This window comes from Ovis canadensis, chromosome 8 (assembly GCF_042477335.2).
Source record: "Ovis canadensis isolate MfBH-ARS-UI-01 breed Bighorn chromosome 8, ARS-UI_OviCan_v2, whole genome shotgun sequence".
NCBI lineage: Eukaryota > Metazoa > Chordata > Mammalia > Artiodactyla > Bovidae > Ovis > Ovis canadensis.
The window spans coordinates 59,973,542-59,992,742 of record NC_091252.1 but is presented as its reverse complement, the minus strand read 5'-3'; the positions used below and the strand labels follow the sequence as shown (position 1 = coordinate 59,992,742).

The following is a 19,201-nucleotide window of genomic DNA, read 5'->3' as shown; positions in this document are numbered from 1 at the left end:
AAATAAAGTAAAAATACTAAAATAAATAAATGAGTAAACAACTGAAGTGCTGCATTTCTTTCTCCAAGTAATGTAATTACTTAGAATTAAAAGAAAAATTATTCCATTACTTTACCAATATTTGAGTACCCATGTTCAAAGCAATGAATAGGTGCTGCCGTTAATACTGGGGAGTCCCAGAATTTCATTTGGCTTTTAATATAAGATTGCATCTGTATATTTTAATTACTCATCCCTTTTGTCATTCCTTCCTGTCATTCCTTCCTGTCACTCTCTTTCCCATTGGATATATCATAGGGAACTACATATTTTATAATCCTGTATATTCATTACTCAGCTTTACCCAGAAATTTGTGAAGTAGCTCATAAGTAGCCCAACAAGTACTTCTGAAAGGTTCAGAGACATACCCATTCTGTACATATCGTGGCTCCTAAGGATATCAGAATGTACACTCCAAATTTCCCTTACCAACATTCCAGGGACACAGAGTTGAAGAACAATGATAATGTCTATTGCTCACTTTCCATATTCCAAGAGTGAACCAAGAACTTCACATGTTATCATCTTCTATCAAGGAGTCACACTTACCATAGAATATACTAGAAGGGACGGTGAAATTTTTCTATTTGGAAACATCTAGTGGCATATTGTGGAGTTTCTTGCGTATCTCAATTGTTTTTCTGTTTCTACATCATTCTTAATTTGTATTTCAGTACAGGTGGCAATGCATTTTACTAATTGGGGTCAGTTTTGAGTTTCAAGATGCTATACGAAGATATTGAAATAGGTATTAGGTTGGTGCAAACGTAATTGTGGTTTTGGACTGTGAATTTTAAATCATTATAACTAGGCTCAAACACATCTTTATTAATCAAAATTAACCATTACAATCAACACATTTTTGCCAGTAAGAAATATGTTTGTTTATTCCTGTGGTATAAAATCTATGCTTCGGGATTTGACAAACTTGGAAAGCATTTTCTGCCTCCTTCTGGTTGTGGCGGCATTTTGCCTGCCAAAAAAGTTGTCTAGATGCTTGAAGAAGTGGTAGTCAGATGTGAGAGGTCAGTAGGTGAGAGGTCAGGTGAATAAGGTGGATGAGGCAAAACTTCATAGCCCAACTTGTTCAACTTTTGAAGCATTGATTGTGTGACATACAGTCGGGTGTTGTGAAGAAGAATTGGGCCCATTCTGTTGACCAATGCCAGCTGCAGACGTTGCAGTTTTCAGTGCATCTCATTGATTTGCTGAATATACTTCTCAGATATAATGGTTTCACTGGGATTCGGAAAGCTATAGTGGATCAGCCCTACAGCAGACCACCAAGTAGTGACCATGACCTATTTTGGGTGCAAGTTTGGCTTTGGGAGGTGCTTTGGAGTTTCTTCTCAGTTCAGCCACTGAGCTGGTCATTGCCAGCTGTGGTACACAATCCACTTTTCGTCACACGTCACAATCCTATTGAGAAACAGTTCATTGTTGTTGCATGGAATAAGAGAAGATGACACTTCAAAAATTTTTTTTGATTTGTGGTCAGCTCTTGAGACACTCACTTATCAAGCTTTTTTGCCTTTCCAACTTGCTTTAAACGTTTCGAATGACCATACAGTGGCTGACGTTGAGTTCTTCGGCAGCTTCTCGTGTAGCTTTAAGTGGATCATCTTCGATGATTGCTCTCAGTCGACTGTTGTCAAATTCTGATGGCCAGCCACTGCACTCCTCATCTTCAAGGCTCTCATCCACTTTGCAAAACTTCTTGAACCACCACTGCACTATATGTTCCTGAGCAGTTCCTGAGCCAAGTACATTGTTGATGCTGCAAGTTGTCTCCACTGCTTTACAATCCATTTTGAACTCATATAAGAAAATCACTTAAATTTGCTTTTTGTCTAATATCATTTCCATAGTCTAAAATAAATATAAAAATAAACAGCAAGTGATGTCATTAGCAAAAAAAAGAATAAACCAAGAAATACACATTAAAATAATGTGTAACATAACCACATTTATTAAGAATGTATTCCAATATCAAATGGCAAATTTCAACAATGTAAAAACCACAGTTACTTTTGCACCAACCTAGTATCTTATTCCCTTCAAGCCCCCAAATTTAAGAATTAAGAACACATGTCATTTGCTCTTTGCTAGAAGCATTTAGCTCATGCAGTTAACTACAATGCTTACTAAGAGAAGAATGAAGAGTTTTAATTACAGTTATTAAAAAATAAAGATGATCTATTTTCAAAAAAAAAAAAAAAAAAAGATGATCTATTTTCAAACATTTGTCAATTCATCATTTGAAAAATTTAAAAACTTCTTTCAAAATTGACTGCAAACATACTTTATTTCAGACAGTAATAATGTAAAACTACATTGTAATGCTTTTTTACTTCATTATAAAATTTTCTATTTTCTCCTACTGTTCAAATAAAAATATGCTTTTATAAATAAGCTGAAAAGTAATTATCTTTTCACATGGTTCAGGATATATGATGTTATAAATCCTTTAGATTTATATATTTTACTAAATCTATGAAGTTCAGACTTAATTTATACATTATGAGTAGTACATTTGCTTTAACTTAGTGCAAAATCATTAAACTCTTTAATTAAATAATGATTTTAAAAAGGTATGGCAGGCTTCTCCCTTTATTATGTAAATAATGCTTTTTGCATTTTTTCTATTAATCTAATCTGTGCTCATTTCTCAAATAGAGTCTTCCTTGCTTTTGAGGAACAAATCAATCTTTCAGAACTTAAACCTCAAGTGTTTTGACATTAGTGAAATAAGGCAGAATTCAAAGACACTGTATGTTCTTTGTGATAATCTAGGATTTTTATTTGATTCCAAGTAACTTTGGACAATAGACATGATGGGATGTTTCTCTTTGAATAAATAACAATTTAATTACACCACTGAAATAAAATATAGTGTGGGCTTAATACATTGTAAATATTACAGAAGTACTACTTCACTATAGTAATTTAATGACTGAAGCTACATTAAATAACAATCTTACTAGTACTTGTGTACAAAGTTTTATTACTAACAAAGATATTGCAGCGGTTGCAAGGATGTTACCAGCTCAACAAACATCTAACAATACAGTATTTCTCTAAGAGGAAAAGTAATCATGTTTGATTTACAGACAAGAAAGAGCTATGTTTTCCACTTGAAACATTGGAAATAAGAATCCAGATCATCTGGTATCTTGATTCATATTATTACAAGAAAAGGTTTCCTTCCTTGGGGATGCCGATCATCCCCAGCAGGCCTAGTACACTAAGTTGATGTGAAGATAGCTTTTAGGATGCCACAGCAGTGTAAAGAAACTGTCCTATCTGAAAATTACTGATTTGTAGGCCACTGCTTAAACATCTGACTTTTTGAAAACCTATTTACATACATTCAGCCCAAATCAGTAGATAAAATGTTTTGTCTATATTACAGTAGGCATTGTTAACGTTTCATCAGAAGGCCAGTGCAAGACAATTGTTAATAACCATTGCCCAGCATTTAGGAGATTTTAAAATATCATACAAATATACAGTTAAGATTGTAAGAAATCTAATTTTGCGCATGATATTGGTGGTCTCTTTTACAGACATAAGATGGCAGAAATTAATCAACAAGACAGTAACTAGAATGCTACTGATCAAGGGTCTAATTCTCATCTGGAGGTTGGGCCTTTTCCTGCTGTGTGGGTTTAGGCAGCCACAATTCCATTACACTTAATGCCACTTGGACTCAAAGTGATAGGGAATCTTGGGGATCATCTCAAGTGTAGGCATATGTCTGTAGCTTCTTCCAGATCCATGTTTCTTTTACACTTATTTCCTATGTAATGGAAAAGTAAGGGTTCTTGGAGACAGCCCTCTTTTTCTAAATGAAACTATGGGTCTGGGATTGAACGATTCATCATTACTCTGAAGAAACCAAACAGGTTGGCAATTTGGCCCTTTCTGAAGACATATATGATGGTGAAATGCATGGTCAGGACCCATATGTCAGCCTCAGAGGAAAGAAGATAACTCTGAAGCTAGACCTTATAAAATGTACTGAAATCTAAATTATATTTAAATCAATAGATCTCATTAAGGGACTAATTAATGAATGATACTAATGAATAATAATTCTAATGAGTATATTCATTGGGGAGAGCATTTGAGTCACTTGGGTTAGGAAGTGATATTAAAAGTGTCAGAGTGAATCAAACTCATTTAAATGTTTTAAAATGAAGGTGGCATAACACACACTGGATGATATTTCACAGATATTTCTTAGAATATCAATAAGCACCAAGTTTAGTGCTGTCAGCCCCATTGTCCCTTAATTGATTATATATGATTAAGATCTTGTAAGCACAACACACTATAAAATCTACTTTGCATACACACAAATACAGTTTCAAAAATGAATCCTCAAATTTTTCTACCAATAACAAGAATTTCATCTTCACCAGGTCTTCGTAGCTGTGAAAGAGCATTGGTATCGCCTGGTGAGCTCAGAGATATGTGGATTCATCTTCAGGGTAATTTGGGACTAAAGAGTGGCAAACTCTTCAATGGAAACTAGGAACCCTGGTGAGTTTTTTCATAAATAATCTTTTGTCTTTCTAAAGAGATCTTATTAATCCTCTAGCACCCTGAGCCCTCATCTGCATATGACAGAGACATAAAGTGAAGGAACCAGCAGGCAGATTCAAGCTGTACAGACAATTAAAAGCATCTCAGCTTGGTCCACAAGCCATACTCGGCCTTATACTGCAGGAAACCACATTGCCCCATCAGGCTGCTTGGGTACCACATAGCTAGCAATCACCAGATTAGCTAGCTCTCCACTTTACTTCAGGCTATGCAGGCCTATGCAGGCTATGCAAAAGCTACATTTTATCCATTTGGGGAAAAGGTAGTCTGCAAGCAAAATTTGTCAGTGTCGAATGGCTTCTTAAGCACTATCAATGCTTACTGATAAAGGGCCTAATTCGGAGCACCCATGGTACCACTGAGGATGAAACTGGAGCATAAGAAGTAAGCAAGCCATGTTCGTCTTTATGCCTTAGCACCTCTGGCTAACCAGGAGAAGAGGAGAGCCTCTTCCTTAGCCCAAACCTATACAGGCAAAGCCAGGTGCTGGGTTGTCACCAAGGGCATCTGCTTGAAGCACAGAAGCAACCACATGACGTCCAGGCCTCCATCCCAAGGCAGCTTCTCACTGCCCTTTTCTGTCTCACTTGCTGTCTGATTGGCCTTCTTACCACATGAGCCAGATCTGGTAGTCTCACTCCAGTGAGCAAGGTATAGAGCTACTTAAACTGGGATCTCGCTGCCTACACATACAACTAAACTGTGTTACTACTGGGTTTTCTTCTTTCTTTTAGAACCACTTCCCTTATAATGACTTACATTTCCATGGACTTAATCAACATTAGGCAATCAGAAACCAAAACACTTCCATTTCCTGACATGAACACTATACAGACTGTGACTTGAGTGTTCATGATCAATGATTCCTTGCTAAACACTGGTCTTATGAAATATCTAAAAGTCAGTTTAGTAACACTTGATCCAGTTTCAAAGGGGGAGGGTTCTGAAGGTTTATGGTCAGTGTTTTTATCAACAAGATTTCCAGAAGAACTCAATTTTAGAAACTGAATTCATGTGTGAGAGTGCAGCAAGGGGAACAGCGTACACATGGTCACAGTTTTCTCACTTTAAGACATTACTAGAACAGTTACAGGATAGAATCACACACATACACACATTTATATTCACACATACAGTAGAATTTTACTGATCCAGACAATACTTCTTTTCAATTAAGAAAAAATGAAGACTGTTGTTTGGCCACCCAGGCATGAAATCTACTTAAACCTGGAATATAAGGATGCAGTACTCTTCAAGTAAACAGCGATTGCACAGTGCTAACAACTTACATTAAGATTGACACATGCTGTCTTAAGAGGTCCAGTAAGAGTTAAAGACTAAAGAAAGTCAGTGATGTCAGCCAAAAGTCAATACATCATCTCTCTTTTGTTCTGCCTGTAATCCATCACCCAGCAGAACAGTTAGAGTCCAGAAGATAATACGAGTCCTCGTATGAAAATGCAGGACTAAGAAAATTTTAAGTGTCAATGAGTTCTGCTCAAGACTTTGGACAGTCTTAAAATTCTTCTTGTTGGATTAACAGAAAAATAAAACTTTATGGTTATTTCAATGTCAAATTTTAATAGAGATTTTTGAAAAAATATTAAGGTTTCTAAAGTTAGATAATGGGCAATAATGCTTTAAAAAGTGGTCTCATTGGCGTATATCCACTGCTTAGGTTCCATTGGTCTCATAGAAGCCCACCTTGCAGTTTCGCTGAACTAGACAAATATAAATAACACATAGTAAACACTAATACACATCTCACAGGACACACTGCATGTCACAAAATAGCTCTACTTTAGTCCTAAAACTGTTGTAAAAATGGAGATCTCTCAGATATCAGAAGTATCTCTGATATTTCTGGACAAGTACATTTCACATTATAATGAAAGTTGTGATTACAAAGGCATTACTCATTTAATGGCCTTTTTCTATGTGTACTTGGGCTTTCAACTGTGTAGCCGAAAGTGTCTCTCTTATTTCATTGAGAGTCTGCAAGGACCTTCCAGTCCCTGAAGCCACAGGCTCTCTTCCCTGTAAACCTCCAGAGAACTGAGTTTGAGGACCTACACTATAGAAACGTTACAGAACTGATAACTGATCATGGTGAAAATCACCTTTTCACTGAGTGTGGTCAACTTAAAAAAATATAACCGATGAGAGGACAGACGCTTCTGGGTTTCGAGCTTTAAAAAAAGAGAGAGAGAGAGAATTTTTTTTTTCTGTGCAGCCAGGGAAGTGTCTGGCTCACAGAGCCTCGGCAGACGTGTCCGTGGACACAGACATGGTCACCTTGGCGATCTTGACCGTGCTCTTGATGCAGCTCTCCGCGGCCCTGTGGACGCTGGCTGCATTGTTGGTGTGTTTGTGCAGGCAGTCCGAGTCCCCCATGCTGTTATCAAGAGGCTGTGCGGTGCCTTCGCAGGAGGGGAACATGCTCCGGAAAGCATGTCTCAAGTCCTTGCTCCGCAGAGCATAGATGATGGGGTTCACTGTGGAATTCAGCAGGCAGAGCATGCTGCAGAACGCAAACACCGTCTTAATGAGCTTGTTCATCTTCCCAAAGACGTCGTATACCATGATCGCGAGCAGAGGGCCCCAGCAGATGATCAAAACCACCAGGATCAGGACCAGGGTCTTGGCCAGCCGAATGTCCATGCGGGCTTGGTCGGGCCGCGTCACCTGCACCTTGCCGTCTTCGGACGTGTGGATGATGATGCTCTTCTGGGTACCACGCTGGATCATGCGGACAGCGTGGCTGTGCGCCTTCCAGAGGATGTACATGTAGGCATACACGATGAACAGCAATAGCACGCTGGTGACCCCGATCCAGAACATCAGGTAGGTCTCGTCGATGAGAGGGAAAATGTCTGAGCACACGGATTGCAGTTTCTTGCAGTTCCAGCCTAGCAGGGGCAGCACAGCAATCACAATCGCGATGGTCCACATTAGGCAAAACGCCACCACAGCCTTGGGCCTTGTGACGATCCTCTTATAGGCCAGGGGCCTGTGAATCGATATGTACCTGTCGATGGCCGTGAGGAACAGGCTGCCCACCGAGGCCGTGAACGAGGCCGTGACCCCACCCAGTTTGAACAGAAACACGTTGGGGCTGTCTTTGCGGTGGAACACATGGAAGTCGACAAAGCTATAGACGAAGATGACGCTCCCCAGGAGATCGGCGACCGCCAGGCTGCCGATGAAGTGGTAAGAGGGCCGGCAGCGGAGGCTGCGGGAGTGGAGGATGACGCACAGCACCAGCAGGTTCTCCAGGACCGTGAAGGTGCCCAACGTGAGGGACAGCACGGCGATGGCCAGCTGCTGGCTGGGGTTCAGGATCATGAAGCACTCCATGTCCATAAAGTTCTCCCCGCACTGAATGTTCTCGTCATTCTCCTTGTAGGAGGACAGGGACTTGTTGTAAAATTCGGTGAGGTTCACCTGGTCTGCTGGGACCAGCTGAGGGCTGTCCCCTGCAGTCATCTTTTCTTGGAAGGGACTTCCCCTGAAGGAAGTCAGAGGAAATTTCTGTGGGAAGTACCCTAATTTGGATGCCATGTCGCTTTTGATATCTTCGTACTGAATGTCATTGGCACCCACGTACAGGAGGTCTGTGGTGATGGTTCGGAAGGTGGTATCTGCCAGGCCGTCGAGGATGGACTTCATCCCCTCCGTCTTCAATCAGGCCACACACACAATGACTGAGAAAGAGCCCCTGAGCGGGGGACCCTGATGGGAGGGAAAACAGATAAGCTGAATGGTGAGAGAACCAGGAGAATTAAAACATACCAACCACAAAAAATCCCCCCAAACATCTGTGAACATCCCAACAATGTACCCTCATGTTAATTTATTCCTATCTCTAAACATAGGTATAATCCTTAGCCAATCATGGAACTGGGAGAATTAAAACACACCATCAACTGATGTTAGGGAAGATTGAGAGCAGGAGAAAGGGGTGACAGAGGATGAGATGGTTGGATGTCATCATTGACTCAACAGACATGAGTTTGAGCACACTCCTGGGAGACAGTGAAGGACAGGGAAGCCTGGTGTGCTGCAGTCCATGGAATCACAGAGTCGGACATGACTGAGCAGCTGAACAACAACAACCAACAAAAAATCCCCACAGATGATTGTAAACATCCCAACTGTGTACCTACATGTTATTTCATTCCTGTCTCAAACATAGGTAAAATCCTTTAACCAATTCAGTCAACAAGTCGAGTCAATTCCTTAGCTGAAAAAGAAAAGCTGCCTAGAGAATTCCTTGGCAATCCAGCGGTTAGGACCCCATGCTTTCACTGACAAGGGTGCCAGTTTTATCCCTGGTAGGGGAGCTAAGATTCCACAAGCTCACTGCTCCGTGAAAAAAAATTAAATAAAAATGAAGCCATGCTCTTGATTAATGTACAGAAAAATATACAATAATAAAAATAAACACATAATTAAAATTAAAAAAAAAACAAACAAACAAGAAAAGCTGTCCGAAGTTGATGAGGTAGAGCACACATCCAACACATCCATATCTTTCATTTTGTAAGCTCTCCAGACTTGAATCACTGTGTGAGTCCCATGTGGCTCTCCAGGGCCTGGTTGTCAAGTGACGGCAATATACCTTGGGAGTGGCTGCATTTCAGTTGTATTAGGGAGTGTCTGCCACCTGGCCCCTACTCTCTCTCTCACACACATGTACACACATACACAGACACACACAGTGTCCTGGTTTTGGTGTGGTAGAGTAACCACATGTCACACAAGCTCTGCTCTTGAAGACTTGACTGCCGTGTCACACAGGTCAGACCAAGCATATAAGACAACCAAAGAACAAGAGTGTAGGTCAAGGATTGAGTTGGAGGGCCTATGTGTTGAGTATAAAGGCAGAGGAAGACATTGCTGCGAACTATAGGAAGCATGCGGCCATGATAGGAAGACCCAGGTTCTAGCTCTGACTCCATGGGGCAAGTTTCCTCACCCAGAGAAGACGTTTGAACTGCGCCTGAGGTGCGCTTCTAGAATGTCTACACCAGCCAAGAAAAATGTTATGAAGGGCAAACTTGCACTGAGGCTCACGAAACTGTGCTTCCAGAGAGTGACCGCCACCAGTGGTGGGATGATACCAGCACACACTGGAGGATGGGAGACAGGCTTGATTGTCCAAAGCTTTCTAAGTGGATAACACTGCTAATAAGGATGGCTGAGAGGAAGGGTTGATTTTCAGGGCTCTTCAGTTCTCAGCTGGGCAATTTGGTTCTGTTTCAAAATAAATGGTCAGAGAATTGGTTTCACTATTTATAAATGTTTGTTTAAAATGTGGCTTTTAAGCTCTTTAGCTTATAAAAATTATTTGAAATACTGAGGGAAGTCCACAATATACAGTAAGTGCACACAAATACTGTCTGATTTTGCTTATATGAGGTACCTAGAATAGTCAAATTCACAGTTAGAAAGTACATTGGTAGATGCCGGGGAATGGGGGATCAGTGGGTGGGAAGCAGGCATGGGGAGTTAGTTTTAAATGGTGACAGAATTTCAGTTTAGGAAGGTGAAAAATTTGGGAGATGAACGATGGTGAGAGTTGTACAACAATGTGAATGTACTTAGTGCCACTGAATTGCACAGGTGAGTATGGTTAAAGGAGTATGTTTTATATTATGTGACTTTTACCACAATTAAAAAAATATTGAAAAGAAAATACTGAGGGCAGCCCAAGATGGCAGTGTAGAAAGATCTTGAATGCTCCTCCTACCACAGAGCCACCATATCTATAGCTACAAATGGAACAATTCCCTCTGAAAAAGAGTTGAAAACCAGCTGAATGGCACTTCACAACAAACCATAAAAGGGCCACATCAAGACAAGTGAGAGAGTTAAATAATGATGTCATAGTCCTGAAACAAACATAATGTTCAATGCTAATGACCTCAATATAAAGAAGAACTATTCGTAGCTCAGTTGGTAAAGAATCTGCCTGCATTGCAGGAGACCTGGGTTCAATTCCTGGGTCAGGAAGATCCCCTGGAGAAGGAAATGGCAACCCACTCTAGTATTCTTGCCTGGAGAATCCCATGGACAGAAGAGCCTGGCAGGCTACAGTCCATGGAGTTGGAAGAGTCAGACACAACTTAGTGACTGAAACCAACAACCAACATTAGAAATACAAAGTGATATCTATCCTCATTTCAAAAATCATGAAAGTCAATATTTTACTTACTAATTGTGTTCCGAAATATATAATACAGTATTGAGGAAGTATTTTTTTGTGTTCCCAAATATATAATACAGTACTGAGGAAGGGAAAGATAGTCATTAACTTGGATCTGATTAAAATGCTGAAGGAAATCCAAAGTTGAGGAGGGGGGGCGGAATATGTGTGTGTGTGTGTGATTCACTTTACTATACAGTAGAAACACATCATTGTAAAGCAACTATATGCCAATAAAATTTAAAAATGTTTAAAAATAAATAATAAAAATTGTTCCCCTGTTGAAAAAAAGTATTAATCTTCTAGTTAAATACAGAGATCCCACCTATATCTGAACTAATAACTCATTTATTCATCCATCCAACAAATCATGGAGCACCCACTACATGCCAGGGACTGTATGAGGCACTAGGAACAGCACAGTAGCCAGGAGGAGCCCCTGACTACATGAAGCTCAGCGTAGTAGAGGAGCAGCCCGCTGACCCTGCAAGCATGAGAAAGCATGGTGACAGCTACGGTCAAGCACATGCACGATGCTGCGGGAGCAGCAGTCTAGGGGTTGAAGGCGGCTTCCCCCAAACGAGGATGTCTACATCAAGGGTAAGTGGAATTAATGTGGGTGTAGATAGGACACAGAGGCAGAGGAAGCCATTTTAATGACTACCTTAAGTGTCCTGAAGTGCTTCTCATTGTTTGTTTAGTAACTGGGAATAGGCTCAGTGTGCTACATGTGGCTCAACTCCCCACATTCTGCCACCTCTATGTCCAGGCCACCATCACAGCTCACAAGAACCTGAGCACCATCTTCACGGCTGGTTTTCCTGCCTTTCTCTGAACCAATCCCCTTTTGACCACTTCCCAAATAGCTGCTGTGGGAATCTTCATAAAATAGGTAGTTGATTATGCTACTCCCGTTTCAACCTGTTTGCCCTGAAGACCAAGTTCAAATTCATTCACAAGGTTTCCCTTTCAGGTTCATGCTCTCCAGACCATCCAACACAGCTCTTCTCTCTGCCTTCTGTGTAGGCCCAGCTGAGTGCCTTTCAGATCTGACTCTCACTCCCTGTGCCCAGCGTTCTCCACCTTCTGTTCCCCCTAAGCAGGAAAGATCTCCACCATCATCCCTATTACCCACAGGACAAAGTCTAGTAAAAGGCTTCTTTCCCAAGGTCATCTAAGCCCTGCCTGTCTCTTCAACGCTCCTCTCACCACTTCTGGACTTGCCACTTGCACCACGTTAATTTGGCTCCATGAACACAGCAAGTCTACTGCTTTTCAACTTGGTGCATTAGTTACCACCGCTTTCCATATACCTCTGAGCAAACATCCTTTCCCTTCCTCCATCTGGTCAAGTCCTTTCCTGCAATTTGATGTCACCACCTCCTACAGCTCCCATGATCAGAGGAAGTACCCTCTTTGGGCCTCCTAGAATATTCAAATAGAGTTCTGTCACAGCATTTACTTAATAGTCTAACATTTCTCTGTGTTTGCATATGTTTTGCCCCTCCTACCCAATAGACAGTAAGCTCACTGAGGGAAGGAATTTTATCTTAGTGTTTACCCACAGCATATAGTGTAACGCCTACTGTATAGAAGGGGACCCTACATATGTTGGTTGGTTGAATATACGTATTTCAGAAAAGGAAAAGGTGAGGGACAGATTCTCCCAATCATGATGGGAATAAAGCATGTAGCTTGAATCAAGGTATCTTACCTAAATCGCTACCCAATCCATATGTGCTAGAAAAATGCTCTGTTAGATGAGGTTGTTGATATTTTAGGGCTTCCCAGATAGCGCTAGTGATAAAGAACTCTCCTGCCAATGCAGGAGACATAAGAGACTCAAGGATTGATCCCTGGGTTGGGAAGATCCCCTGGAGGAGGGCATGGCAACCCATTCCAGTATTCTGGCTTGGAGAATCCCATGGACAGAGGAGCCTAAGGGGCTACAGTTCGTAGGGTTACAAAGAGCTGGACACGACTGAGGCGACTTAACTTGACTTTGATATTTTAAATGAAAGTTGCCTGCATAATGATTGTGTTAGTTGCTCCGTTGTGTCCAACTCTTTGAGACCCCATGAACTGTAGCCCACCAGGCTTCTCTGTCCATGGGATTTTTCAGGCAAGAATACTGGAGTGGGTTGCCACTTCTTTCTCCAGGGGATCATCCTGATCCAGGGATCTAATCCGGGTCTCTCACATTGCAAGCAGATTCTTTATCCTCTGAGCCACAAGGGGAGCCCCATGTAATGATTACCTAGCCTAAATATACATGGGAAGCTTTGGCTAGATAGTGGTTAGCAAGAATATCAGCAATGTTTTATCAGACAGTGAACAAAGTTAAGTACGACAGGTAAGTCAGGAGGTCTCCCTTCACCCCTTCATGTTCCTGTAGCCCTTTTGTGTGATCCCAGTGTAACCTGTACTGACAGTATGGAGACACCACTGGATCAATGGCCCTAAATCCTCCACGGTTAAATTCTGGCATAACTCAGGAGCTTACAGCTAGCTCCTTTTCTGAGCTGGCTCTGTACTCCTTCCCGCACTGGCATAGGGCAAGGCACATGGGGGCTGGGAATGGCTTCACCAGAGGCAGGAGCACAAGTGCATGGACCGCACAGGGACACCCAGTGTGCACTGAGAGTCTGGTAAAGCCCAATCAAGTGTCCCAGGGAGGCAGGCTAGCTGTGGAGGCTATAAAGGATCAGAAATAAAAGACTGAAGTCCAACAGCCAGAATGGCTGCCCACCGCTTCTTGATTCCCCTCTTCAAGTCTCTCCTGAGTTCCCATCTTAGCCTGGCTCCACCTGCTCACTCTCAAGTGTCCTCAGGTTCCCTGTTCAGCCATCTGTCTGTCATGTCCTTTCTCACAGCCTCAGTTCTTCCAGAAAACGCCCTACGTGTGCCCAGCATTGGGCCACAACTTTTGAGTCAGCTTCACTCTTTGTGCACATTTACATTTGCTGAACAACTCCACTCACATATGAAAGTATCCATATAACAGGAGGGACAGAGAAGAGCGCTATAATCTGTGAGAGCTGTTAATGGCCCTGGCACATCCTCAAATCTCGCTTTTGCTTCTCAACTCCTACCATACTTAAAACACAAAGTGCACTGTCCTAGGAGATGGCTCCCTGCTCCTTGAATCACCCTACACACCTGCCTCCCTTCCTCCTACCCCTCCCTCTGTCTGAAATACTCATTTCCAAGGTCTCCGTTAGCTTATCTTTCTGAGACCTCCTTGACCTGCCCTTCCCTCCAGACAGAAGTAGTTCTCCCAATTTACCCTTCTATTATAGACTTTATTACACCATTCTCTCATGAGTTTACATATTTATTTCCATAACTAGAATGTGCTTTCCAAAAACAGGACTGGTGTCTTTTTATTTTTTTATGTGACTCACCAGCGTGACAACATGATAGCAGGTGAAGGAGGGGGATGGGGGAAGCTGGGCTCCCTTAGACATCTTCCCACAAAGCTAATATGGTGGCAGTTGAATTTTACTGATGCATGAAAGCCGTGATTTAAAAAATATATATTTGCCATTTCTTAAAATTAAAAGAGAGAAAGGTAATTAATTCAACGGACACTTGGCCTGAATACCAAAGCTTGAGCCCAGCATTTCTAAGCAGCTACTTGGGGCCAGTCCAAGACCTTCATCTGATAAGTCATCTTCTCTCAAGTAACTAATTCTCCCTTCACATTGCCTAATTAAAAACTAATTTCTTTGAAATTCTGACTATTTTTATGTACACATTCCACTCATATAATTCAAAATGTACAAAGGGACATACAGCAAAGAATCAGCCTAACCTCTCCCTTTCCAATGTTCCAATCAACCAGTTTTCTTTAGAGACATTTCTTGGTACTCATTCCAGAGATATTCCAAGAATAGTCAAGCAAATACATACACATCTATTCCCTCTTTATTTTCTTTTTGACCAACACTAATACATACAGTGTTTTGCATGTTGATTTTAAAAGTGTACATGAAGACAGTTCCACAGCAGTACACAAAACCTCCCTCCTCATCCAGCGGCTGCCTTGAGTACCTGTTAGATGAATGCGACCAGCCTTCTACGGAGGCAGATTTAGGTTATTTATCATCTCCCACTATCACAAATAATGCAGCTGTGTCATTTTTCATATTTCTTACCGTACTGTGAATAATCTTTCCAGACGCCCAAGTTCACATCCTAGACTTACCCTGGATTCCTCCTCCTTGGCCTCTATAAGCAGGCAGACCACTAAGACTTGCTGACTTTTTAAGCACATGCTGCTGCTGCTAAGTTGCTTCAGTCGTGTCTGACTCTCTGCGACCCCATAGATGGCAGCCTACTAGGTTCCTCTGTCCCTGGGATTCTCCAGGTAAGAACGCTGGAGTGGGCTGCCATTTTCTTCTCCAATGTATGAAAGTGAAAAATGAAAGTGAAGTCACTCAGTCATGTCTGACTCTTCGAGACCCCATGGACTGCAGCCTAGGCTCCTCCATCCATGGGAGTTTCCAGGAAAGAAAACTGGAGTTTCCAGGTACTGGAGTGGGATGCCATTGCCTTCTCTGTTTAAGCACATACGGAGAGCTTATTATGTGTGGGTGGTCCTCTGAGTTTCTGATGAAAAGTAGACGCCACATCATTTCCATTTTGTAGATGGAAGGCACAGAGAGGGTAAGTAACTTGCCATTCACACAGCTGATGGGTGGCAGGGCCCGAATGAAATCAGATGTTCTGGTTCTAGAGCAATGCTGGCCCATAAAAATGGAATGCAAGCCACACAGGCAATTTCTAACTTTCCAGTATTAAGGGTACTGTGTGGATCACCACAAACTGGAGAATTCTTAAAAGAGATGGGAATACCAGACCACCTGACCTGCCTCTTGAGAAATCTGTATGCAGGTCAGGAAGCAACAGTTAGAACTGGACCAGACTGGTTCCAAATAGGAAAAGGAGTACATCAAGGCTGTATATTGTCACCCTGATTATTTAACTTCTATGCAGAGTACATCATGAGAAATGCTGTACTGGATGAAGCACAAGCTGGAATCAAGATTGCCGGGAGAAGTATCAATAACCTCAGCTATGCAGATGACACCACCCTTATGGCAGAAAGTGAAGAAGAACTAAAGAGCCTCTTGATGAAAGTGAAAGAGAAGAGTGAAAAAGTTGGCTTAAAGCTCAACATTCAGAAAACGAAGATCATGGCATCCGGTCCCATTACTTTATGGGAAATAGATGGGGAAACAGTGGAAACAGTGTCAGACTTTATTTTTTTGGGCTCCAAAATCACTGCAGATGGTGACTGCAGTCACGAAATTAAAAGATGCTTCCTCCTTGGAAGGAAAGTTATGACCAATCTAGACAGCATATTGAAAAGCAGAGACATTACTTTGCCAACAAAGGTCCATCTAGTCAAGGCTATGGTTTTTCCAGTGGTCATGTATGGTTGTGAGAGTTGGACTATGAAGAAAGCTGAGCACCAAAGAATTGGTGCTTTTGAACTGTGGTGTTGGAGAAGACTCTTGAGAGTCCCTTGGACTGCAAGGAGATCCAACAAGTCCATCCTAAAGGAAATCAGTCCTGAGTGTTCATTGGAAGGACTGATGTTGAAACTGAAACTCCAATACTTTGGCCACCTGATGTGAAGAACTGACTCATTAGAAAAGATCCTGATGCTGGGAAAGATTGAAGGTGAGAGGAGAAGGGGATGGCAGAGGATGAGGTGGTTGGATGCCATCACCGACTCAATGAACATGAGTTGAGTAAGCTCCGGGAGTTGGTGATGGACAGGAAGGCCTGGCGTGCTGCAGTCCATGGGGTTGCAAAGAGTCAGACATGACTGAGCAACTGAACTGAACTGAACTGATCAAGGGTAAAAAGAAAAAGGTAAAATGTGAAATTAATCTTAATGGTATATTTTATTTAACCCAATGCATCCAAAATATTTTCCTTTCAACATGTGGAACTCATGTTAAATAAGAAGCTTTGGACTTCTCTGGTGGTTCAGACAGTTAAGAATCTGCCTGCCAATGCAGGAGACGCGGGTTCCACCTCTGGGTCTGGAATATCCTCTGGAGAAGGAAATGGCAGCCCACTCCAGTATTCTTGCCTGAATAATTGCATGGACAGAGGATCCTGGTGGGCTACAGCCCATGGGTCACAAAGAGTTGGACATGACTGAGTGACTAACACACATGGAACTAACCATACTTCAAGTGCTTAACAGTTACATGTGGCTAGTGGCTATCATACTGGATATCACAGGTCTCGAGTTGCTTTTAATCATTATGGTAGGTCATCTCCCTAATCTACCATCTGCCCACTTTCCCCCACTAATTCCAACTAATCAAAGCACTAGTAATGAACAGAACATTGAATTAGAGTTAGTAAACCAAGATTAGTATCAGAGCTATATTTGGTTAAGTAGTTAATCCTTCTAAGGCTCATTATTTCATCTGTAAAATGGGAAGAAGGAAGTGGAAGAGGAAAAGTGGAGGAAGATGCCTCAATCATAGAACTGTTCTAAAAATTAAATGAAAGAAAATGTGCATGTAAAGTATTTAACATAGTACCTGGCACAAAATTTAAGCCTGTAATAAATATTAATTATTGTTATCATTACTTAGTATAATGACTCTTTGCCATATATTATTAATTATACTTCCAGATAATTCATTGGCTTAATTAGCTCATAGGCTGCTTATTCAATTTTTATTTTTCTCTCGGCACTTAAAGCATGAAGCAAATAAAAGATACACACATGGGTGAGAGAGGTGGAAGCTTTACTGAATGTCTATGATACTCTAGGCATCTGAGAGACTTTGCATATATTCTATCACTAAATTGTCATAACAACTCTATCAGGTGCTTATTTATAATCCTATTTTGCATATAAGGAAATGGAGGCCCTTATGTTTTAAATAAACTGTCCAGGTGTGAAGAATTTGTAGCTGAACCTATGTTTCTCAGCCTCCAGTGGTTCTGCCTTTGGACTTTATACTCTTTTTTAAGAATGAACAATAACTAGGATAAAGCCATTCTGCATTTTATAGTATATTCAAGTCTTCCAGACTCTTACAAGCACCAATTACGGCATTTTGCCAGCAATAATTAAGACTACCTCCTACTAAATCACTCTTTCCTATCCCAGCCCATCTAGGTAAATCTGCCTAATGGTATGTCCTCAAGGATGAAAATGTTAGCATTTGGAAGAGCTATAATGCTTTCTCAGTAAAGACAGAGAATCATGGACCTTATTTCAATAATGCAAAACATGCATGTCTGTGATTTACTCTATATTAAGATCATCACATATGTGATCACAATTTCCCATTTTAATGTGACCAAGTACTTTCATGAAAACAAACTAGCTTGTTAAAATCAGAGGCAGGGCATGGCATGGTTATGAAATATACAGTAATTTCTGTCCAATGTAAGCCAACTTTATAATTAAAGAATGCAGTTTAACATGTACATGGATTTTGTGCAGTTCAAGAATCTTAATAATGTCAAAATACCACCGTGCTCAGGCTATTTTAACAGTTAATGGCATCGTGGCAGAAAGACTGTTCTCTGCATTTTTGGTAGTTCTTTCCTTTATTTCTACATTTGGATTATTACAGTAATTTCCACCTGATTATTTTTTTTGCAATGAGAGTGTTCTTTGAGAGTTCATTAGTAATACAGCTTAGGCTTTGTGGGGGATGCAGCTACCATTAATTTTGCTTTTGTTTGCTACTGGGAAAATCATAATTGCAAATTTTCAGCAAGATGCGTAGATGCACCTATTAAATAAGCAGTTGGTTTTTATTACTATTATACTAAAAGAATGACTGAATGACATTTAAGATGATTTTCCTAGAATTTTGCTTTTTTAAAAAATAAGCAACATACTCTAATTTAGGCTGTCATGCCTTTATGCATGCACGTGCAGTTGCTCAGTTGTGTCCAACTCATTGTGACCCTATGGACTGCAGCCCACCAGGTCCCCTGTCCGTGGGACTCTCCAGGCAAGAATACTGGAGTGGATTGCCATTTCCTCCTCCAGGGGATCTTCCGGGTCCAGGTATTGAACTTGTGTCCTCAGCATCTCCTGCATTGGCAGGTGGATTCTTTACCACTGAGCCATCTGGAAAGTCCTTTGTAATAACAATAATAAAAATACTTTAATACATTGAATCTTATTATTTTTAAAAAATTTCAATTTTTTAGAATAATATCACCTGTTCTTTTTTTCCAGCTGTATGTACACCCACTTCTCCATCCACCATCTCCAAACTTATATATCAACCAGCAGCCTGTAAAATTTCATCAAGAAATTTTCATGGGTTTAGCAGCATGGAATTTTT

At 41.1% G+C, this 19,201-nt stretch overlaps 1 protein-coding gene and 1 pseudogene across 1 annotated transcript in view; both read right to left on the bottom strand.

Annotated features, from left to right (window-relative positions):
* Positions 1-878: 878 nt before the first annotated feature.
* On the bottom strand, positions 879-1,906 carry LOC138444637 (histone-lysine N-methyltransferase SETMAR-like; annotated as a pseudogene).
* A 909-nt stretch (positions 1,907-2,815) lies between these two features.
* CNR1 (cannabinoid receptor 1) overlaps positions 2,816-19,201 on the bottom strand; it is a 29,842-nt gene continuing 13,456 nt past the window's right edge. The window contains exon 2 of the mRNA XM_069599253.1: positions 2,816-8,380. Coding sequence (XP_069455354.1) covers positions 6,899-8,317 — 1,419 coding nt within the window. The 5' untranslated portion in view covers positions 8,318-8,380 and the 3' untranslated portion in view covers positions 2,816-6,898. The remainder of the gene's footprint in view (positions 8,381-19,201) is intronic.